This window comes from Kwoniella shandongensis, chromosome 3 (assembly GCF_008629635.2).
Source record: "Kwoniella shandongensis chromosome 3, complete sequence".
In the NCBI taxonomy this organism is placed as follows: Eukaryota; Fungi; Basidiomycota; class Tremellomycetes; order Tremellales; family Cryptococcaceae; genus Kwoniella; species Kwoniella shandongensis.
Genome location: NC_089289.1, coordinates 510,232 through 532,047, shown reverse-complemented (window position 1 = coordinate 532,047; position 21,816 = coordinate 510,232). Strand labels below are relative to the sequence as shown.

At 49.3% G+C, this 21,816-nt stretch overlaps 9 protein-coding genes across 9 annotated transcripts; 5 read left to right on the top strand and 4 right to left on the bottom strand.

Annotated features, from left to right (window-relative positions):
• Positions 1-223: 223 nt before the first annotated feature.
• On the top strand, positions 224-2,338 carry CI109_101548 (uncharacterized protein; the record flags this gene model as incomplete). Its single annotated transcript, XM_032002507.1, has 10 exons — positions 224-266; positions 338-445; positions 517-527; positions 603-703; positions 832-1,198; positions 1,278-1,294; positions 1,357-1,419; positions 1,485-1,548; positions 1,648-1,901; positions 1,999-2,338. 10 exons carry the CDS (start codon positions 224-226, stop codon positions 2,336-2,338), a joined length of 1,368 nt encoding a protein of 455 aa, XP_031863444.1.
• A 320-nt stretch (positions 2,339-2,658) lies between these two features.
• On the top strand, positions 2,659-3,910 carry CI109_101547 (uncharacterized protein; the record flags this gene model as incomplete). The annotated part of the gene is made up of 3 exons (XM_065966992.1): positions 2,659-3,085; positions 3,511-3,629; positions 3,788-3,910. The coding sequence occupies 3 exons, from the start codon at positions 2,659-2,661 to the stop codon at positions 3,908-3,910; spliced, it is 669 nt and encodes a 222-aa protein (XP_065823064.1).
• A 140-nt stretch (positions 3,911-4,050) lies between these two features.
• CI109_101546 (uncharacterized protein) lies at positions 4,051-6,076 on the bottom strand (the record flags this gene model as incomplete). The annotated part of the gene is made up of 2 exons (XM_032002509.1): positions 4,051-4,673; positions 4,735-6,076. The coding sequence occupies 2 exons, from the start codon at positions 6,074-6,076 to the stop codon at positions 4,051-4,053; spliced, it is 1,965 nt and encodes a 654-aa protein (XP_031863446.1).
• Positions 6,077-7,249: 1,173 nt separating this feature from the next.
• On the top strand, positions 7,250-8,581 carry CI109_101545 (uncharacterized protein; the record flags this gene model as incomplete). Its single annotated transcript, XM_032002510.2, has 3 exons — positions 7,250-7,369; positions 7,476-7,610; positions 7,766-8,581. 3 exons carry the CDS (start codon positions 7,250-7,252, stop codon positions 8,579-8,581), a joined length of 1,071 nt encoding a protein of 356 aa, XP_031863447.2.
• A 278-nt stretch (positions 8,582-8,859) lies between these two features.
• CI109_101544 (uncharacterized protein) lies at positions 8,860-10,791 on the bottom strand (the record flags this gene model as incomplete). Its single annotated transcript, XM_032002511.1, has 8 exons — positions 8,860-9,040; positions 9,107-9,248; positions 9,314-9,443; positions 9,504-9,680; positions 9,851-9,971; positions 10,029-10,376; positions 10,440-10,539; positions 10,596-10,791. 8 exons carry the CDS (start codon positions 10,789-10,791, stop codon positions 8,860-8,862), a joined length of 1,395 nt encoding a protein of 464 aa, XP_031863448.1.
• An 861-nt stretch (positions 10,792-11,652) lies between these two features.
• Positions 11,653-11,951, top strand: CI109_101543 (uncharacterized protein; the record flags this gene model as incomplete). Its single annotated transcript, XM_032002512.1, has 2 exons — positions 11,653-11,701; positions 11,779-11,951. 2 exons carry the CDS (start codon positions 11,653-11,655, stop codon positions 11,949-11,951), a joined length of 222 nt encoding a protein of 73 aa, XP_031863449.1.
• Positions 11,952-12,356: 405 nt separating this feature from the next.
• On the top strand, positions 12,357-16,246 carry CI109_101542 (calcium-transporting P-type ATPase, PMR1-type; the record flags this gene model as incomplete). The annotated part of the gene is made up of 10 exons (XM_032002513.1): positions 12,357-13,227; positions 13,284-13,336; positions 13,394-13,422; positions 13,502-13,776; positions 13,844-13,917; positions 13,968-14,112; positions 14,167-14,328; positions 14,388-14,662; positions 14,720-15,874; positions 15,941-16,246. The coding sequence occupies 10 exons, from the start codon at positions 12,357-12,359 to the stop codon at positions 16,244-16,246; spliced, it is 3,345 nt and encodes a 1,114-aa protein (XP_031863450.1).
• Positions 16,247-16,654: 408 nt separating this feature from the next.
• CI109_101541 (ornithine-oxo-acid transaminase) lies at positions 16,655-18,813 on the bottom strand (the record flags this gene model as incomplete). The annotated part of the gene is made up of 11 exons (XM_032002514.1): positions 16,655-16,717; positions 16,782-16,872; positions 16,978-17,244; positions 17,314-17,395; positions 17,451-17,518; positions 17,592-17,705; positions 17,788-18,229; positions 18,303-18,337; positions 18,413-18,490; positions 18,598-18,621; positions 18,758-18,813. 11 exons carry the CDS (start codon positions 18,811-18,813, stop codon positions 16,655-16,657), a joined length of 1,320 nt encoding a protein of 439 aa, XP_031863451.1.
• Positions 18,814-19,040: 227 nt separating this feature from the next.
• On the bottom strand, positions 19,041-20,403 carry CI109_101540 (uncharacterized protein; the record flags this gene model as incomplete). Its single annotated transcript, XM_032002515.1, has 5 exons — positions 19,041-19,363; positions 19,416-19,676; positions 19,764-19,833; positions 19,956-20,110; positions 20,163-20,403. The coding sequence occupies 5 exons, from the start codon at positions 20,401-20,403 to the stop codon at positions 19,041-19,043; spliced, it is 1,050 nt and encodes a 349-aa protein (XP_031863452.1).
• Positions 20,404-21,816: the final 1,413 nt, after the last annotated feature.

The following is a 21,816-nucleotide window of genomic DNA, read 5'->3' as shown; positions in this document are numbered from 1 at the left end:
CCCCTGCTTTCTGTCATCGCGCATCTCCACCAATGAATCTCGCATCTCGCTCGACTCGGAACAAAGTCAAACGCCTGGTGCACCGAACCAACACAGAGCTCTACAGAGAAGCATCCTTCAATTGATCTGTGTACATACAATACAATAGATCCATAGAATAGAATAAGTACATCATTGTGTCTCCCTAGGTTATCCTGTAAAACATCGAAACTCTCCGCCCAACATGACAACTACCGACAAGAAGCAAGTCATCGTTATTGGCTCAGGTAAGATTCGACCTCCTGTAGCTGTTATTGTTATGGGTATCAAATACTGATATCTCTTGCATCGTACATAGGCATCTTTGGTATGTCCACTGCATTGTGGATGTTACAAGATGGGAAATATGACGTGACAATCTTGGAAAAGTGTGGTATCATACCAGCTCCTGATGCTGCCAGTACCGGTGAGTCCTGACAAACTCGTATTCACTTGTTGAGTTGTCGACGATGCTAATCTCACTGCGATGGTATACAGATCTCAACAAGGTCAGTTATTGTTCAAGTCTGACCTCGCCCAGCATGAGCTGTGGAGCAGAGCTGATTTCGATCTCCTCGTAACAGATCATTCGGTCGGCAGATTACGCAGATCCAGCACTTGCCGGATTGGCGTTGAATGCTGTTGAGCATTGGCGATTGCCAGAGTGGGAAGGGACCTACCACGAGTGAGTTAGCGGTCTAATTCCAGGGACGAGTATCTCGCTCGCAGGTTCGAGCCTTGCCTTGTTGTTTTCCATCTGTCGGTCATCCGTCTTCCGGACCCTCTTAACTGACATGTCAATTCCTTGTACAGGTCCGGTGTTTTCGCCATCTCCGCATCTGACCAAGCCGAAGGACTCTCCTTTGTCGAATCTGCCTACAAAAACTGCCTCGATCTCGGTCTTGCCGCCGAGATCATCCCTGATTCCAAGACCCTCGAATCCCATGCCAAATTCGCCGGCTTGAAAACAGGTGGATTCGGCGGTAGGAAAGGGTATTACAACCCTATTGGAGGATGGGCAGAGGCTGGTCGAGCGGTCGAAGTGGGTTTAAAGAGAGTGAGACAGCTAGGTGGTGAGGTTCGAGGAGGCGCAGAGGTCGTGGGCTTGATCAAAGATGGGAAGAAGGTGCAAGGGGTCAGGCTGAAGAGTGGTGAAGAGGTCAAGGGTGATTTGGTAGTGGTGAGTGCGACGAACGGAATATAGAATTTGCAAATTAGGAAAGAGAGCTTGCTAACTGGGCTCGAATATCAATCTACAGGTCGCAGCTGGAGCTTGGTGAGTAATGGCACAATTTTGGAAGTGACATCTCGACGTCAAGCTGACCTGAAAACTCATAGGACCCCTGCACTTTTCGCCTTGCCAGACGTTTCGGCTCATCTTCCCCCTATCGTCGCGACAGGGTGAGCTATGCGAGGTTCCAAGGTGGCGAGGCTGCATGCTGACAAGTCTCGTTTGCTTCTGCCAGTCAAAGTGTGGCCACCATGCAGCTGACTCCTGAAGAAGCTGAACGATATAGCAACACCCCTGTGGTGAGTGGTGTCTCCGCACCATTTTTATCATCCTACCACCACCACGGGTCAATCTCTCGTACAACATATGGGCACGGTCACTGATAGAGCCGAGTGTAGGTGTTCAACCTCGACGACGGATACTACATCTTCCCACCTAACCATGAAGGTATCGTCAAAATGGCCATTCACGGAGCAGGTTACGTCAACCCCCAAGAAGAAGTCAAGGGCGTCTCGATCCCTCGAACAAAGTTGACACCGGGGGCAGAGGACGGTGCGATCCCTAAAGTCATGTTGGACCATATCAAGAGCGGTTTGGCGGAGGTTTATCCCGAGTTGACAAAGAAGGATTTCAACATGACAAGGTTGTGTTGGTGCGTATTGGCCATGGATCCACCTCTCCACACTTCCTCCAAATGAGGTCGAGGAAGCCAATTGAAGCAAGCAAACAGCTGACAATGTGGTCTGCAGGTACTGCGACACCGTCACCGGTGACTGGCTCATCGATTACCACCCAGACTATGAGAACCTCTTCGTCGCCACCGGCGGTTCCGGCCACGCATTCAAATTCGCCCCTGTGATAGGTCGTGAGATCCTCAAATCGATCGAAGGTAACCCTGCCCCGGAGTACAAAGAACGATGGGCGTTCTGTCCCCCTAAGGAGCTTGTAGAGCCGGCAGCTGAGAAGGGTGATGTGAGCACCGATGCTCCTGAGACGACTGCAGCAGGAGCGGATGTGAGAGCTGGTCAGAGGAAGGTATTGAAGGTCGAAGATCTGGTTACGTCGCGTGATTTGAGGGCGAAATTGTAAAGGACACAGACAGGTAGACTTTTTCGAGTGATTTTGTATTGGAGGTAGGACATGCATACGTGGCAATATGAGACTTTCTTCAAACCGTTCATCTTGCATCCCACTTGACCGTGTAGACACGTTTGGGTAGCAGGAGGACGCTTACTCGTACGAATGAGACCGCCTCCACTCATGCTTGACGACTTCCGGCGGAACTGCTTCGTACCGCGCATCGCCAAACCGCGAACCCCGAACAGTGCTAACATGATTTTGAACTTGTCCGTTGTTCTCTTGCACGACTCCATTACAACACTCAATTTCACTCGTAGCAGTAAAACAAGATGGCAGTCTTGGAGACGGTCCCTCAAAGTGGTACGACGAGCTCCAAACCTCGATCTCGTAGAGCTGGTCGTAACAAGACGAAAGAACCTAGCATTGCTATTCCACTCGTCCATCCATCCACGATCCGTTCCACCGACGCCAAACCGCTCCTATCCATTCCTAACCCCACACTCCATGAGGCGTACGACTACGATTTGGAGAGTGACCTCCCAGAAGGAATAGCTGACTTCGACGCACTGAGACAACCTGGTATCTCACTCGAAGAGGCTTTGGACGATCAACGCGAAGATGAGATTTTCAACACACTCATATTGACAATACCATTCTCGTTCCTCTATATATTGTTGGACATATTGGTACATCTTCAATATAGTCATAGACCGGGATGGGAGGTCTTGACAAAGCATCTGATGACGGCGATACCTAGTGAGTGTGTATAAATAGGCCTTGTTGCTCCGGGTGTAGTTCGCGGTGTACGCTTCATCGATTGGTCGCTTTCGAATCTTGCCTAAAGTCATTCGAGCTCACACATGTCTGGATGGCATTTGGGTCGGAAAAGGGGCAGGCATAGTGCGACATGGATTCTACGAGGAGGAGAACCAATGCTGACACCCTGCCTAATTGAATAGCGCTAGGGGGTTTGATCTTTTACAGTGAGTCAGCGTTGGACTGCTCGCCTTTTCTCTCTGCCCATCCCCAACTTCCCGTAATGCAATGCCGTGGAACGTTGACATCTCGTCGCTGGAGCGCGGCGGCCTTTGGACCATTGCGGAATCACGACGAACGAAATCGCCTTCCATCACTCATTGCCATACATCTGTACCGAGCTAATTTCGCTTCGCTCCGCACAGCGAATCGCCATCCGAACCACTTCGTCACCACCTCGTTCCTCATGGCAGCTTCTATCGTCTCTGGTTGCAGATTGATTTGGCTTGTCAACAAAGCGAGTTGGAGCTTGACCACGGAACAGGTGAGTACGATGTACACATGTGATCCGACGAAGTCTCTTGTCGAGACACATACATTGTTCTTTCCTTCCACTATACACTGATATGAATGTCCCCTACCTTCCACTCATACTTGTTGTGGAACCATCTCTTCCGTCCATTCGCTGACACGCCCCACTAGGCACCTCCAATGGGCACGTTGTGGATCTTGACGATCGTTCAACTTCCCCTGAATCGAGCGGTCATAGCATTGTTAGCAGTTGGCGGATGGGTCTGGTACTCAGGTATGAAGATTGCTCCTTAGCGAAATGCAACAACACTATGAGATGGTGCTGTGCTGTGCTGTTTTTATCATGGGGTGTCATGTCGCTTCATTCATGTCGTTTGCTATTGATACAACGTGTGAATTACAACCAAACTTCTGATAGTTCACTTCTGATCTCTCTACATCTCCTTCTTCGCACCACCGCCAGCGCCTGCTCCAGCGCCGACCTTTCTCACATATTTCCTCTTGGGCGCATTCGGATCTCTAATGACCGGTCGTCGAGATTGAAGACCGTTAGTCTCCCTATTCAACTTCCATCCTTTCTGGGGTCCAGGTTTCCTCTTCTCTCCAGGTAGCTTCAGGGGCCTCGCTTTCTTCCTATGCGCCTCATCACCACCATCTTGTCCTGCAGATCTCTTCGTTCGTTGGCCTCCTCCGCCTCCACCGCCGGCTGTAGGTTTCCCATCATCGTCCAACTCCAAGAAATCTGCGCCTACCGAAGCGATCAATTCGTGTGGTGTGGGGTTGGCGATGTTCTTGGCAGATTTGAGAGCTTCGCTCATGTATACCATCCGATCAAATCGTTCGAGATATTTGCCCATAGCGGGAGAGGAAGATAAACGATGTCGAAGGACATCGAATGACATTGGGATCGGCTGCCGTTGTGACGTAGGGGTGGGTCGGATAGGTGGGGACGGTCGACACAAATCGGCCAAAAATTCAACCACCATGTCTTCCATGTAATCGACGGTGTCGACATCAGGTTCCGCAACATCGCCAGCACCATACATCAATCTTGCGACTGTGGAAGCAACCAACATCGTCAACAAAGTTCTGTACGACACACGTCCGAATATACTCACTCTCATTTCTCATGGTGCCTCGCATGAGCTCCTCCTTGCGCCGTCTCGACTCCACCGGATGACTCGTCGGAACCGTCACTGGAGGCGCAGGAGCCGCTTTGACAACTGAGTCCGCTAACTTCACCTCTGCCACCTTCGACCCCTTTTCGGCATCGCTCTGCACAGACTTATCGGCTGGCTCGCCATTGTCGTTCGCAGTCGGGGCATCCTTGCTGGCCGTTTCAGGAGCAGTGAAGAAAACAGTTGGAGTGGTATCGCCACTCTCCTTTTCCTTTGGCTCCTTCGGCTTCTTCGTTCTCGGTTTCTTCTCCCCGTCTCCCTTCGGCTTAGCAGGCCGCCTGGGCTTCTTCGGCTTCTCCGCAGCGGGCTTGTCCTTATCGGTACTCTCAGCTTTTGTAACATCCTCCTTCTTCTCTTCTTTACCCTTCTTCGCAGGCGAAGCAGACCGCCGGGCACCGTCCTTCGCCTTCGCCTTCTTGTCCTCCTTGACTGGAGAAACGGATCGCTTCTCGGTGACCTTGGGCTTGGTTTCGGTTTTCTCGGGTGATACTTGACGGGGTATACTCTCCGGTGTGGGTGCGAACGCTTGCGTCACAGGTACTGGGGGACGAACTGTATTTGATGGAGGAGGGGTCACGGTGGACGTCGCAACATGCGTGGCGGCAAGAAGAGCGGGGTTCAACGCAGATTGCGAAATCGGCCGTTGCTGATTCAATGAAGGAGACGGTCGGATTTGCGGAGACGAAGAAGCAAGTTGTTGCAGCTGCTGAGGCGTGATCGACTGAGCCGGCGCTTGCAGTTGTTGAGGCGTGATGCCGGACGAACTCGATTGCATTTGCTGAGGTGTCATGAACTGTTTCACTGCCTGAAGCTGCTGTAGCTGTTGCGGAGTTACATGTTGAGCCATCGCCTGCAACTGCTGCGGTGTGATGGATTGAGTCGACGACGCTTGCAAGATCTGCTGGAAAGCGGCCTGCTGTTGCTGGGTCTGCTGACTTTGCATTCGCTGTTGCATGGCCAGTTGCATAGCTTGGATATTTGGTCTCGCTATACCTTGCGCTTGAGCTCGTTGGACCTGAGCAGCCAGAGCGGCCTGTTGGCGCTGATGGAAGTCGGTAAGTTGAGCCAGCTGAGCAGGGTTGAACTGATGCGGTCGATTGGGAGTCGGTGTACCCGGTGCAGTGGCCGAGTTGTAGGTCGACAAAGGTGGTCGTACTCCCATCATCGGACTAGGAGTACTCGGGTTAGGCGATCCATTTGCAACGACATTCGAAGGGAGATTGTTGGGTCTCGCTTGACCATAAATGCCTTGCTGATTCACGTTGTTCGGATTAAAAGACATCTTGCCAGACTGCCGATCCTGTACGTTGTTTCCATATGTCAACATTTATGCATCCAGTGATTTATGTCAAGTGTTTAACAGAGAAAATGGATGAGTGGATCATAGAAGCCGTATAAGCTTGCTCCGCTTCTACCCACACCTGACTCGGGACTACACATCTCGATCCAATCTCCGTTCGCAAAACGCGAAACGAAGATCTTCAACGAAACTCTATTACGGACCACTCAAAACAAGTTATACGCAACACCTCGTCATCGCGCGAAGAAACGATACCAATTCCTTTCTCCTTTCTTCCGTCTTGCAACAGAAGAAAGCGGATAGTCGGAAAAGACGTTCGACGGGCTAGAGATGAAGCTGACAAACAAAAATGAATGGGTGTAGGGAATCAGATGGAGAGAAGCGGAATCAGAGAATGGATTTAGCTAAAAGTTGAATCATATCAAGGCGTCGCCCGAACAAGTGGTTTGGTTGACTTTGCCAGGCAGAGAAGAGAGGATAATGGTACAACGTTACAAAGAGTGGGGAACTCACGTCTTGAGGTACAAGACGAAGCTAGTCACCTATCAGATCAACTGATGCGTCAGCGCTCATTCTGTTAAGTATTGGTTTTAATAACAAGGACAGGTTGAGGGAGAAGACGTTTCAGAAAAGTGTTTTGGTAAGATTTTATTATCGCTCACGGGTACTCGGTAGCAGAACTGAAAATTGTGATTCATCACAGTGTGTATATGGGAATGGGGAGGGTGTGATAAAAGAAGCGACGATAGGAGAAAGACACTCACTCAGTAAACAAGAGAACTTGGGTGGGGGGTTTATGGACGCAGCAGAAGATCACAATGAAGGACTCTGCTTGTCGTGTATGTACTATAATGGGTTGATCATGTTGTGTTTGGAATATTTAGGAGAGAAGAGAAGAGAAGAGAAGATGTAGATAAATGAATGCATTGCCCAGTGAGTGTTGTGAACGAGAATGCAATCGTGTTCGTTTGGCTGGGTGTCGCAGATAATGCCGTAATCCCGTTAGTGGCAAGACGTGTGGCAGCTACTCGCTCCTTCGCGTTGATCTTGCCACCCAGCTCAACTTCCGACTTTGTTGTTGCAATTCCTGATATCATCGCAAAGCAGTACAAACCCTGTTCTTCACCACTACCTCGTCTATACTCGTTAGCCACAATGGGTGCCGACGGTGGATCTATCCCTGATCGACGAGATCTCGTCAAGACCAAAGGCAAAGCTGAACAAACCGACAAAGCGCTACTGAGAGAGTTGTACGTTCTTTGTGCTCTGAGCAAGGTGAGTTGCTTCGTACTTTCATACGGAAGCAGGAAAAGGATACAGATATCTCCTTATCGGCGCCCGGTTCCGCTCATCTGCTCACGCTGCTTTAATACGTTCCCAGAAACCACTCACTCGTCCTGTCGTACTCGACCCGATTGGCAAGTTGTATAACAAGGATGCGGTTCTGGAATACTTTCTCGACAAGAGCAAGTACGGTGACGGAGAGCAGATCTGTGGGCATCTCAAGAGCTTGAAGGTGAATAAGGGTCCATTGTTGTGAACCATATCGTCCAAATGCTGATGACTCCCGTTCTTCTCCCCTCTCTCTACTCCCATGTCCTTATCACCTTATTCTCCTCGACTCGATCCATTCCGAATCCTTCTCACGATAACGTACTCTCGCCACCATAGGACCTGCTCACTCTCAATCTCACCTCCAACCCAGACTACGTCCTCCCAACCTCTCTGACCGTCACCTCTGGTCCTTCCAAAACGCCATTTGTCTGTCCTCTCTCCCTTCGTGAGATGTCCGGCTCAGTACCATTCATCGCTCTTCGGAATTGTGGCTGTGTCTTTTCAGAAGGCGCGATCCGAGCTGTCGTACCATCCCTCACGAGAGGTGTCGACTCAACGACCAAGAATGACGAAGACGAGAAGAATGGTTCGCCAAGCTCAGGGGAAGAGGGAGTAAGAGCAGGAAAGAAGGAAGTGGCTTGTCCTAATTGTGGCAAATCATTCGATCCAACTGCTCTAAACGCCGTGTTACCGATAAACCCACCGAAAGATGTCCAAGATACATTATTAGAACATCTTCTCTTGACGAGAGCAGCTACCAAATCTTCCAAGAAGAGAAAAGCCACCACCAACACCAACACCAATCCTACAATTTCCGTGTCGTCCGAAAACGGTACCGGCAACGGTAATGGCGTGTCGACGGAACCACCTACAAAGACAGCTCGTACGGCTCCGACATCTTCTAGATCAGGAACATCGACGCCCAATCCTGCCTTGGTACCAAGTATAAATGGTCCAAGATCGGTACATGATAAATTGGCAGAACAGGAGAAGAAAAGATTAAAAGCTCAAGAAGGGATGAGCGAGGCTGTGAAAGCGATGTTTAGACCGAAAGATAATGGCGGGGAGAAGAAATCGGGCGTGGATGATTTCTTTGGGAGAACATTCACAAAAGTGAGTCGTGTTGTGAACGCACTCGAAACAAGTTGCTGACCCATATATATCTTGATGTTGTATCAGTATGCTTGATGAGGACAAGTCACAGCTGTTTATGTCTGGAACGATCGAGTGGTTTCGTCAGATGTGCGCATAATTGTATTCGTGTTGTATCTGTATGTCTCATCATCACCAAAAATGCATCTAAATGTATGCCGTCAAATGCTTTTATATCTGAGTGAAACCAACCTGACAATTTGGCCTATGTATGTATGCTCATTTGTCTTTCCCCTTCAACCGACCACCCCTTTCAAGCAGCAAGCAGCTCCTGCTACCTATTGCACCTTCTTCTCTATGGTAGCTTTCTTGACTTCCACCTTGTTTGCTTGAGCTGATGGACTGCTGAAGAATAGACCGGTGAGAATGACGATGTGTGAGATCAAAAGAGCCGCAGAGCTGTACACAGTTGAAGGGAACGTCGCCCATGCCCATTCGATCGAAGCCCAAAGTGCGATGCTAAGATGTCACGTCACGTAAGAGTTAGCTAGACATACTTAGACATTGATGAGTTGGATAACTCACCCTAAGATTGGACTACCCCATGCGCCGCCCGAATAGAGGAGGAAAGGAAGCTGGTGGAAGTACCACGAGTGGAATTGATAGTGCAACGATCGAGCAAATGTCATTCCAATCAAGTTGGCAGTGAACAGCACCAAGGGAATATCTGCGATGAACGATCGTCAGTATGACAGCCTGTGACTGAACATAGTGGTATACGAGGAGACGTACGACTAGATGGCAATGAGCTCGCCTTGAGAGGTGCTACGGCAAACTTGTTGAAGCCGTATTGAAGAACAGCGATCGTTCCTCCTGGTACAGGTGACCATTTGAAGAATGCGAACAACAGAATGATCGAAAACTAGATTTCATGTCCTTATTAGCTTCGTCACAAGAGGTGGTTGTACACGATCTCACTCACGTGCCCAGCGAGAAGCAGAACAGCTCGTTCACGGGAGAGGAAGGTCTTCTCGGCGACAAAACGCCAGTTGACGGTCCACTCGTAGAGGAATTGTCGAGAGAGATCGAAAGCTGATGTGATATATGCTTTTGTGAGGTGGGGGTTGGCGAGAGACAAGAAGGGAGCGGCGAGGAGGGCCTGGGAACAGATAGTCGGTCAGCATCGGTCGCAGTGATACCCTTCAAACCTGGATACAGAGAGAACAGCCGAGAAAGAAGGCCGAAGGAGGGACAGGAGGGAGCGCCGGGGGGGAAGGGGGGTGGGACGCGGCGCTCAACTAGTCATCTAATTGAGAGACTAACACTCACTTGAATGGCCGCGACAGATACCGCTCCTTCCAACAAGCCGTAAATACCTCGGTATTGGAACAAAAGCACGAGCAGGCCAGGGACGAAGAGGAGGATGTTCATCTTCACGCCGAGTGCCAAGCTGAGAATCGGTAATGACCGTCAGCTACGCAGTTTTACAAACTGCTTAGTAGCTCACCTGAACAAAGCAACACCGATTCTCCACGCCGACTTTGTCTTGCCGCTCATCATGACCACCACGGCAGCGTAGAAGAACAGCATCGCGATTGGATCGTTGAACAGACGCAAGAGGAAGATCGAATGAGCTCGTTTGGAAAGTGCGAGCGGGATCAACAGTGCTTGAGGATAATGTCTCCGGATAGCGTTGGGTTTCGAGGGTCGACCTGCGAGATAGTAGATTGTAGCTACGAGGAGGAAGGTGACGATGTAGAAGATGAGGAAGACATATTGAGCTGGTCGGATAGAGTCGGGCGAGGGGAGGAAACGGTGGAATGCCGAGTAGATGTACAGGTGTAGAGCGGGGTAACTACGGACGAAGAGTGTCAGCTTTAGTGGAATAGCGGTAGTTAGTCTGAGCGAAGACACGTACACCAGAGGACCGGTTTCGCCTTCTATCCTGGAGTAGTCCCTCTCACCGCCAAGGAACATCCCAACCTGCTGCATATACGCCGGCCAATCAATCTTGGTATCTATACGCATCATCCGCGTCAGCTATGCCCAACAGCAAAAATCGAGCAATACCCACAAGGTACATTCTGAATGATCAAAGTGCCCAAGACCAACTCCCCTACAGCCAACAACCCGGCGAAATGCCAGAAATATTGTCTATCAAAGAGGAAAGATTTGACCAGGTTGAAAAGACCGCCAAGCATGACATTTGTACCGTGAGAAGGGGAGTAAGGTAGTCCTGATCGGAACGGGTTTCGAGAACGAGTCGCCATGGTGAGGCACGAGAGGTGTGTGATCGGTCGACGACGAAGAAGAATACAATCAGAGATAGATTTTTTCCAACGCAAACGCGATAACAGCGATTGGTCCGAGCGAGCTGGAAGGAAGAGCACGCGTTGGGGAGTAAGCGACGTGTTACTTGATCCAAGGGGCGATCCTATTATCTCAAAGCGGGGGCACCACCAACCAAAATCAAAATGTCGGTCGAAATATATTACAACAGTTTCCTGTCGCGCGATACGATAAAGATCCACGTTCCTCGTGTCGAATGGGATATAGGACATACCTCCGCGGTGTTATGATATGGCTTATCATCACCTCTCCTCCTTTCCGACGGAATTCAATAGTGAATCCAGATCCAACTACTCATCATGCATCGTGTATATATCACAGGAGCACCGCTATTCGGTGCTGAAGGCTCACAAGCACAAGCGAATGCAATAATGAGGCTAAGAGAGCGGTATGTGAGGTGGTAACCAATCGTTTGAAGCTTGGTGACGTGCACGGACAGTCAATCGCAAACTGCCTCAAAGGGGATGTCGGTGATGAAGACATATTGACGCTCGGAAAGAGTCCGGCCAGGATGAAACGTATCGCAGGACATGCGGTTAGAGATGATGGGGAGGATCAGAGGGATCCTGTTGGCTCTTGGGGATTGGCAGTCAAAGGGGTCCTTGTCGCAGCAGTTGCGTTTCATATCGTGCTCGAGCCCTATCAAGGGCACTCGATTGTCGTGGGAAGTCGCTCTGGGGTGTTTGGGCTCTTGACGGTCTGCTGCATTCACTTTGGATGACTCTTTTCTCATAATGAGTCAAACAAACCAACAAGAAGTCAGTCGGTAATAGGCTGGCAAGATGGGGAACGCGACGAACTTGATCACCGAACACCAGCTCATCTTCCTCAGTAAGTCAATGGATCGCTCTACCATCGTTGATCCTAACCCCGCTTCTCAATTCAGCTTGGTATTGACCCCGCAGCAGTCACTCTAGGAGCGTTGCTATTCACGATTGCCATTGCAACTCTCACCATCTACATCTTGTGGCGGAAGAGGGAGACAGAAAGGAAGCGCTTCATGAGACGCGCTTGGAGAGCGAGATTCATGACCGGTGTTACAGGTTTGGAGGAAGATGGACATGAAGAGATCGTGTGGTAGTGCACTTGGGGCAGAGCAGCCAAGACGGCATCGTGTGTAGTGATGCATCCACATAGTCTAGTATAAAGAATGATGGCCCATCGTTGCGCACTCTAGAGGCAACTAGGACAGCGGGATCAATTATGTTCATCTCGCTTAAAGCGCTCATTGTCTGTCTGAGCGCGACAAACCCACTTCTCCACCTCTCCACCTCGATGGACATTTCGCGTGCTGGTCTGTCCATCTCGCAGCATCATTCATGCATTCGAGGCATAGCTTGTTGCACCTTATAGTCGTACAAGTCGATATGCCTACCAGTATATAGATACTAGATCTTGTAAAAGACTGTAGCCCTACATAAAGTAGTACAACCCTTGAACGCATCGCGACACGTCAGAGGGACTGTAACCTTACACGTTCGACATCATGGGTCCCCAAGCGCTCAAGCGTCGTTCTCCACCTCCATCTCGATCTCTTTCCCCTGCGCCAAACACGAACGCCGGTCAAGCTCTGCCCAACGGAACTGGCAATGCGTCTGCCTCATCCTACGCGTACGCTCGAAAGGGGTCTGTCACCGGACCTAGAGGATCGTATGGTGGTTTAGGTCTAGGTGTAGCGAGCTATGACCCCGCCGGCCCAGGGTACGGAGGATTACTAGACGAGCCAGCCGATTACGAAGGTCCCGGTCCTAGTTCGACTGGAGGCGCAACGAACAATGGTGGTTATGCTTATTCGACGACTTTGAGAAGACAACCATCGATGGATCAAGGGTTTCCTCCATTCCAAACATCATCTCGAACAAGACGAGACTCGTCAGTCCACGCTTCCCCATATAGAATGACAAACCACCCTTTGACCGTACCCAATGGATTTGTAGAGCAAGAGACTGAAGGATTCGTAGGACGATTGGTCGGGTTCGGCAAAAAGGTTATGGGACAAAAGGATTATGCGATTTTGAAAGAGGAAGAGGACGAGAGGAGGTTGTCTACAGAAAGACGACAAAGAGAAACACCAAGCGCGATTTACGCTCATAAATCCGCTGAGGAAACAATCAAGTCTTTCTCTTCGGACCCGACCCAAGGTCTGTCAAACTCTTCTCTCGCTGCATTGCTAGCTCGATATGGTCCAAACGAATTCGAGCTCCCTCCTTCCGATTCGCTTTACCTTAAATTCGCCAAGCAAGTGTATGAGAACCCGCTTATCCTGCTTTTGCTGGGAAGTAGTGTGGTCAGTGCGTTGATGGGGCAATACGATGATGCCGTTTGTGTGGTTGTGGCCGTTGGCATTGTCTTGACCGGTACGTAGAGTATCCGTATACTTTTGTATCCTGGACGCTAACGCCTTGCCTTGCAGTCGCCTTTGTGCAAGAGCAGAGATCTGAGAAGTCCTTGGAAGCCTTGAACAAAGTAAGCTGTCCTCCTCTCGCCTGCTGACGTGACAGAAGCTGATGAAAACATTCCCAGCTCGTCCCTCATTACTGTCATCTCATTAGGTATGTATCTCCTTCTTGAACTCCCCGCGTACCCTGAAGGGAAGAAGCACTGTATTGACATTCTCTCTCACTTATCCAGAAACGGCCAGCCCCTCAAACCTCTTGCCAACGCTCTCTTACCTGGAGATCTCGTCACCTTCTCCGTCGGCGATCGAATCCCCGCAGACATCCGACTCGTTACAGCTGTTTCCCTCGAGATCGATGAATCAGCCTTGACTGGTGAGACTCGTCCAGCGAGGAAGAACACGGATATGTGTGGGAGCGGCGAGGGAGAAGATACGCATGGTGAAGGTGGGGGAAAGGCTTTGGGCGAGAGGCACTGTATGGCGTTCATGGGTACTTTGGTCAGAAGCGGTGAGTGAACTGCATGCAGGAGATGATTGGAGGGGATAGTGAAGCTGATCTCAATGAAATGGCATAGGTCATGGATCGGGTATCGTCGTCGGTACAGGAAAGGATACCGAGTTCGGGGTGATCTTCTCCATGATGCAGGATGTGAGTTCAACTTCCCACTTTGCGCAGCTGCGTGCTAAAGCTCCTTACAGGTCGAGGAGAAGCGTACTCCCCTGCAACTGGATATGGACGATTTGGCTAAACGGTTGTCCCTCTTTTCATTCGGTGTGATCGGAGTCATCTTCCTGATTGGTGTGCTGCAAAAGCGAGATTGGTTGGAGATGTTCACAATTGGAGGTGAGCATGCAGCAGAAAGCATGACATCGTACGATCTTTCTGACTCTAATACAGTGTCGCTTGCTGTTGCTGCTATCCCCGAGGGTCTACCCATTGTCACAACGGTCACCCTGGCTTTGGGTGTTTTGAGAATGTCGAAACGAAAAGCGATTGTCAAGAAGCTACCTAGTGTGGAAGCATTGGGCAGTGTCAGCGTGATTTGCTCGGACAAGACAGGTGAGCTGTCGTTCACATATCGGGAGGCAATTGTGACCATCAGCTCACCTTCTACGCAGGTACATTGACGAAGAACGAGATGACCGTTACGCACGTCTATGCGGTTGATGATCTTGTCGATTTGTCTCCTCATCTCCATGCGGCGACGAACTTTGGCCCGAAGCGACCGGACTATTCGCCTCTCTCCCCTTCTCCAGCTATGATGAAGACGGCGTTGATAGGAAGTGTTTGCAACAACGCGTTCAGGAACGAGCAAGGGATCAATGTCGGTCAAGCGACAGAGGTGGCACTCCTGAATGTGCTGCCTATTCTCACTGCTGAAGATCAGAGGAAGGTGAGTCTGAAGTGACATGGTCGTCGGGTGGCTCCAAGCTAATACTTGATGAAACAGAACTTCACACGGAAGAACGAGATCCCCTTCAGCTCCGAAACGAAAATCATGAGTGTCGTCGGATCACTCAATGGCGCGTCAGATATGGTCTACATCAAAGGTGCGATTGAGCAAGTCATCGCTCGATGTCGGTACTACTACGTCACCGATTCGTCAACTCCCTCTCTCGACGCATCAACGCAAAAGATTATTCTCGACCGAGCTATTGACGTCTCAAAACGTGGTCTGCGAGTCATCGCCATGGCATATGGTTTCCCATCAAAAAGCGGAGATGAAGCTGGGTCTGATCTTGTTTTTGTCGGATTCCAAGCTATGATGGACCCACCTCGGAAGGGCGTTGCGCATGCCATCTCGGCGTTGCACGGAGCCGGCGTACAGATCGTTATGATTACTGGAGATGCGGAACCGACCGCTCTTGCAATCGCACGCCAACTAGGACTCAAAGTCAACCCTTCTTCGGGCGAAGCGAATGGCCACGATATCACTCTGGGCGCAAGCAGCTGTATGTTGGGCAGTCAAGTCGATCAGCTGTCGGAACGAGAATTGGTCGAAAGAGTGCCAGGAGTTACAGTGTACGCAAGAACGACACCCAGACACAAGATGGCGATCGTGAAAGCTTGGCAAATGCGCGGAGCGGTTGTCGCTATGACCGGAGACGGAGTCAACGATTCGCCAGCTCTCAAGATGGCTGATATCGGTATATCGATGGGGAAATCCGGAACGGACGTAGCGAAAGAAGCTGCAGATGTGATTCTTGTCGACGACGATTTCTCATCGATCTTACCGGCTGTCGAAGAGGGTAAATCGATCTTTTACAATATCCAGAATTTCCTTTCGTTCCAACTTTCCACGGCAGTCGCTGCTTTGTCGCTCATCACTCTATCGACAATATTCAAATTGGCCAACCCGCTCAACGCGATGCAGATTCTTTTCATCAATATCCTAATGGACGGTCCACCAGCTCAAGCGTTGGGTGTCGATCCGGTAGATAAGGAAGTGATGAAGAGACCGCCGAGGAAGAAGGGAGATCATATTCTCAGTCAGAGATTGTTGACAAGAGTAGGATTCAGTGCGGCGATGATTGTGTTGGGCACATTGTGGGTATACGGTGTCGAAGCGAGTGACGGTAGCATGTCAAGGAGAGATCAGACCATGGTGAGTGAGCGGTGAGCCCATGTGTGTATGGATGGAAACTAACGCCCATCATTTTCGTGTTTGCAGACATTCACAGTCTTCGTCTTCCTCGACCTCGTCTCCGCTCTCCAGAACAGAGGCCTCACCACACCAATGTTCCGAAACCGCATGCTCTTCTTGACCATCAGCATATCTTTCATCTGCCAACTCGCCCTGATCTACGTACCCCTCTTACAACACGTTTTCCAGACCGAGGCGTTGAGTCTGAGGGATTTGATGATGTTAATTGGTTTGGCGGGGACGAGTATGGGTCTACATGAAGGGAGGAGATGGTGGGAGAGGAAGGGGGTAGAGAGGGAGATTATTGAAGAAGGTGTAGGAAGGATGGCTTAGTGTTAGTGACAAAAAGTGGGATGTACGAACGGATACGCAATATCATCATGTTTATATCTCAGCGATGCTATACGACTGCTGCATAGGACGATCTCTAGCTGTTTGCAGTCCAACGCATCAACCCCGTTCATGACTGCTCAAGTACAATCACCGTCCATTTATGCCAGTCAAGTAACAGGGAAGGAAACACCGCGTGGATCATATTTATTCAATCGTTGTGACTTGGTATACGAATTTTATCGAGGATTAATCAAGATGATAATGCATAGATGGACTTGAATGGTGGCTACATTACATTGCGAGTACTGATATATGCACTCTTGCTTGACTCAATTCATTTCTTTCTGTTTTCGTTTTTCGTTTTTCATTTTACGCTTTACCACTTGAGGTTGGACCCATCCCAATTGCCTAGTCCTCGAGCTCAATGACAGTGTCGTGCTCGTCTCCCTCGTCTCCCGGGATCTGTTCGATCTGTAAGACGACATCCAGTCAGCCAATCATCTTTGCAGCAGTGTTCAGCATCGCTGCCACTTACCACGTCAAACTCCTCGAGGGACTCGGCGATGATCTTGACGGCCTTTCGGACGTCTTCCTCGCTGATGACGAGAGGAGGGGCGAATCGGATACTAGAGACGGGAATGACGTCGAAGTCTATCAGCTTGTATCTTTGAAAAGTGGGAAAGACAACGACAGCTGAAAATGAGTGAAGGTCGAGGTCCCACAACACTCACATGTTCACATGGGTAGGCTTTGCCAACAATCCTTTACTCTTCATCAACAAACACAATTGCCATGCCGTCCTTCCCTTCTTGCTGACTGTCTCATCGATCACAACACCGTTGAAGAGTCCTCGGCCTCTTATGAGCTTGATGAATGGGGAGTTGAGTTTGGTCAATTCGGATCGGAAGATCTCGCCAAGTTTCTGGGATCGTTCGGCAAGGTTCTCGTTGATCAGGACGTCAAGGGCGGTAATGGCAACGGCGCAACCAAGGGGGTTTCTACGAAAGGTACAGGAGAGTTCGCTGGTCAGCAAAGGTGAATGAAGCAGGACCTGACAAGGCACTCACCCGCCGTAGGTCGAACCGTGCTCTCCGGGCTTGATACAAAGCATGATCTCCTTGCTTGCAAGGACACATGAGACGGGGTACACTGCGAGTTTGTGATGGGTCAGCTTCAGCTTTGGACGGACGAGAGCTACACTTACTACCGCCAGACAAGGCTTTACCGAGAATAACCATATCGGGCTTAATGTTGTCCCACTCGTAGCAGAGCCTATGGACGAGTAGAACTATCAGCAAGAGCCTTGAATGAGGTTTGTCGTGGGCACGATCAGAACCTCACTCACATCTTGCCGGTTCGACAAAGACCAGTCTGGATTTCGTCACAGATCAGGAGAACGTTGTACTTCTTACAGATCTCTGCGATCTTCGTAAGATATCCATCATCAGGGACGTAGATACTGCGTTGCACAATCGAAAGAATCAGCCATAGTTCCAAATCACGCGAGAACGACCCAACCAAACTGGAATCAAACAACTCACCCAGCTTCACCCTGGATGGGTTCGACCAAGAACGCTGCGACTTCATCTCCATGTTTCTCCAAAGTCTTCTCTAAATCCTCTGGGTGGTTGTACCTGATCAACCCTGTGTCCCATTGAGGTCCAACACCTTCCAAGAATGGACCGAAACCAGTCCTCGACTCAGGATCCGTCGACATTGAAATGATTCCAATTGTCCTTCCGTGGAAATTGCCTTCGACAGAGAGGACCTTTGCCTTTCCTTCGGCGATGCCCTTCTTCTCGTATCCCCATTTACGAGCGAGTTTGATAGCCGTCTCGACAGCTTCTGCTCCCGTGTTCATGGGCAGGACCATGTCGAAACCGAATAAGGAGGTGACTTTCTTGGCGAAAGGACCGAGGTTGGAGGAGTAGAAGGCTCGTGAAGAAAGGGTCAACTTGGAAGCTTGCTCGACGAGAGTTTTCACTAATAGAAGCGATTATAATACAGCGGGTGAGCTCTGACATCTTCATGATACTGCTGGAGAGACAACACGTACAGATATCGGGGTGGCAATGACCCTGGTTGACGGCGCTGTAAAGTCACAAGAGGTATCATCAGCTTCGATTTCATTCGGCTGACCGCACGGACCACCTTGACTACACTCACGAGTAAGCGGACAGGAAGTCGAGGTACTCGACACCCTCGGGATCCCAGACATGCGCACCGAGGCCTCGCTCGAAGCAGCTAAATGCAAACGACCAAGATCAGCTCAACCCAATTGACCTTCCTCCACTCGTAGTCTTGGCGATCGATTGATCGAGCTGTACGTTGAAAGAACATCGATGACTCACACAGGAAGGGGGTGATAGTTGTGTCTAGTAAACCAAATAGCATCAGCATCAATTCATGGCCCTGATAACACGCCTGCTCCGTCGATGCAACAACACCACGTATTGTACTGAAGTATGCCAAGCTAAATCTCGACGTGATGAACTGCTCGCTAAGACTCACGCTGAATATTCATGTTCGAGGTTCATGACCTCCTTGCTGGAAATGGAAGCTGTCATTGTGTGTATAGCGTTGTTCGTGTAAGTATAAGTGTATGTATATGCAACGATGAGATATGATATGATATGATATTGAACGTATAATGAACAAGTGAATAGTCAACAAAAGAAGGTAGAAAAGATGGAGAATGGAAAAGAAACCTAACGAAGGTTGAACAGAACCGTACGTAACCCAGGCACTGCACGAATGTGGAGAAGTGAGCGCTTCGACGAGGAACAAAGTCGTACTAATAAGCGCTTTTACCGCGGCTATCGGCTTTGCCGGACGGTCCTCCTTCTCCATATCCAGAATTGTATGCCTCGTAATCACCACTCCATCCAGTTCTGTCGCCCATGCTACCACCACCACCTGAAGGCTGTCCTTCTGATGCTTGTTTCAATGCTTCCTCCTCTTCAAGTACCTTCTGCATGGCCTCACCAAACGATTGTTGCACCTGTTGTGTCAGCTCAATCTTTCGGTGCTTCAAGTCCTCATGGTCATCTGCAAGTCTATTCCAAAATTGATCGGCCACTTCAAACTGATTTTGCTGCATGTGGTAATGTGCACGTTCTAAGTGAAAAATATCAGTTACATGGTATCCTCTCATGATTTTGAGCCTTACTATATGCGCTTTCAGTCTCTCTCTTTCTGCTTGAGTCAAGTTTGACAGGATTTCTCACATCTGGCAACCAATCTTGTCTTTGTAGCTCTTCAGAAGCATATGACAGGGAGGTTGTCACCTTTCCAAAGGACCTGTCTTTGCCCACAGATGTGCTCAAGGCATAGAGTGATTCCTGTTCTGTTCGATTCTCTCCATAAAGTTTAGAAGCATGCTTCTCAATGAATGCAAAGGCCTCTCTCTTTCTGGCTTGTGCATCTTTGGCTGTAAGGGGAGGAAATGGTTAGATGGTGCAACAGTCACACTCAATGTTAGAGCAATAGCTTCTTCTTGCCATTTGACTGAACTCACACTTGTTTGACTTGATACGATCATGCTCCTCAATGAGATGGTGCTTGCTGCTCCACGCAAATGGTGCCACCTGTCCAGTCTGATGATGTCAGCAAGAAAGAAGGAGAGGACGGACGACATAGGTCATAACCAGCTTGCCTTAGGTAATCTGTATTTTGTAGCAGCACCTATTAGAGAGCTTGAAGGTGACACTGTTCTATTTGAGGTTGTATCATGCCCGGCACCTTGATCAATCTGTATTGCTTGAGTGTATTCTTGTCTCAATCTTTTGTTGTGAGCTGCTAGAGTTTTCCAGGTCTCGGCAGCAAATTTTTGTGAAGCTTTCACTTGTCGTGAGTATTCTCTCCCTAGATGAACAAGATTAGTCAACAATGATATGTGCCAGGCTTGATCACTCACTGTACTTTTTGTGTGTTTCTTCATAATCTGGATGCCCTTTGGGCAGAAGTTTGGTGGTCACTTTCACAGTTGGCAACCAATCCACGGGGAGTTTGGGATAAGGTGAATCTTCAGTCTTGATTCCCAACCTCCTGCTGACATCCTGCAAGGCTTTGTGTATTTTGCGATTTTGGGAGTGGAGTTTTGGCACGTTGTTTTTGTGGAAATCAAACGCTCTTCGTACCTTGGTCTGTCTGTCCATGTCTGTACGATGAAAATACAATGAGATGGCACATATGTGTAAGAGTACCAAGGAGAATTGCAATTTAAAGGAACTCACCTTCACTTTTTGTTATATTCTCATGGTCTGTGAGCAGTGAACAGCTTGTTTTCAAATCCATATCATGTGTCATTGACTTGTTGTCTCAGAATCAGCCTTTTGTTCACAAAACCAAAGCAACTCACTGTGGTAACAGTTGACTGAAACTGCTGAGAAGAGGGTCCTTCAGGAATGGAGGGTGATGATGAGAACAGAGTTGATGCTGAACTATATTCATTGCCCTGTAACATCTGTGGGTTGTGTAATGGGAAATGGCTGACGCAGCCATTAGCACCAGTTGCATAACCTTGATATGAAGCTTGTTGAGTGAATTCATGTGAAGCAAAGGTGGCATGGTAAGGATATACCATCTTGTCTGACCCATCTGTGTGTGGAAAAGGAGGGACATAAGTGTTCATTGATTCTGCACTGAAGGATGAGTACTGAGCAGAGTCAGATGCTCTGGAAGCCTCATACTCTGTGCTGGGAGTGATATGTGTTCTGTGCCTCCTTGCATGGGGTCATTGTGGCTTGGGATGGAGTTGAGATCAGGATGTGAAGCAGTGGGGTTGAGGGGTAGATGAGCTGTACTGGTAACTCTGGTCCCCATGTAAGCATGCTCATTGGAGTAGCATGCATGTCCCTGATGTTCATAAGGATTACCTGTCCAGGGACCTGAGAAGTGTGCCTCATTGTGTGAGTTGGAGGTCTGATTCCAGACATAATGGTTCCTACCGGACATTGTGATTAAAGAAGCTGTGCAAGATCAGTAGGATGTGTCCAATTGCTATGTAGAAGGAAATGTGGTTGGACTCTTGGAGTTGGGGAGTATGGTTGGTGATGTGCAATGAATATTTGCGAATATGAAAGCGGATGTTTGCCTTGAGAAATCAGAAATGGTAAGGTGGAAATCTGGGCCTTAATGTACCTGTAAAGGTCAGTCCAGATCAGCCAATGGGTGAAATCACTTTCCCTTCTCAGACAAAGTATCCTTCACTTAGGTTGCTTGCTTCCTGATACCTCATAAAGGATGAACTCAAGGCAAAACAGTTTGTATGTGCAAGGAGATATGAACAATAGATATCAAAGGGTTGATGCTTTGACATGTAGCTGTGAAACGTATGAGAAGGCATCCAATCCTTAAAATTCCCTTTGTCGCAGATGACAGCTACTATTATGAGCCTTCATGACTGGTCAAGGGGATGGTGTACCTTGTCCACACATCCCACTCAACAGAGGACCTGCCTCTGGACCTGGAACTGTAGTGCAGTTTGCTTGATCAGCTAGCAACAGGTTGTGCCAGGAAGAATAAGGCATAAAAGACCTCCATCTTGTAGAACATGTATTGATTCTTCC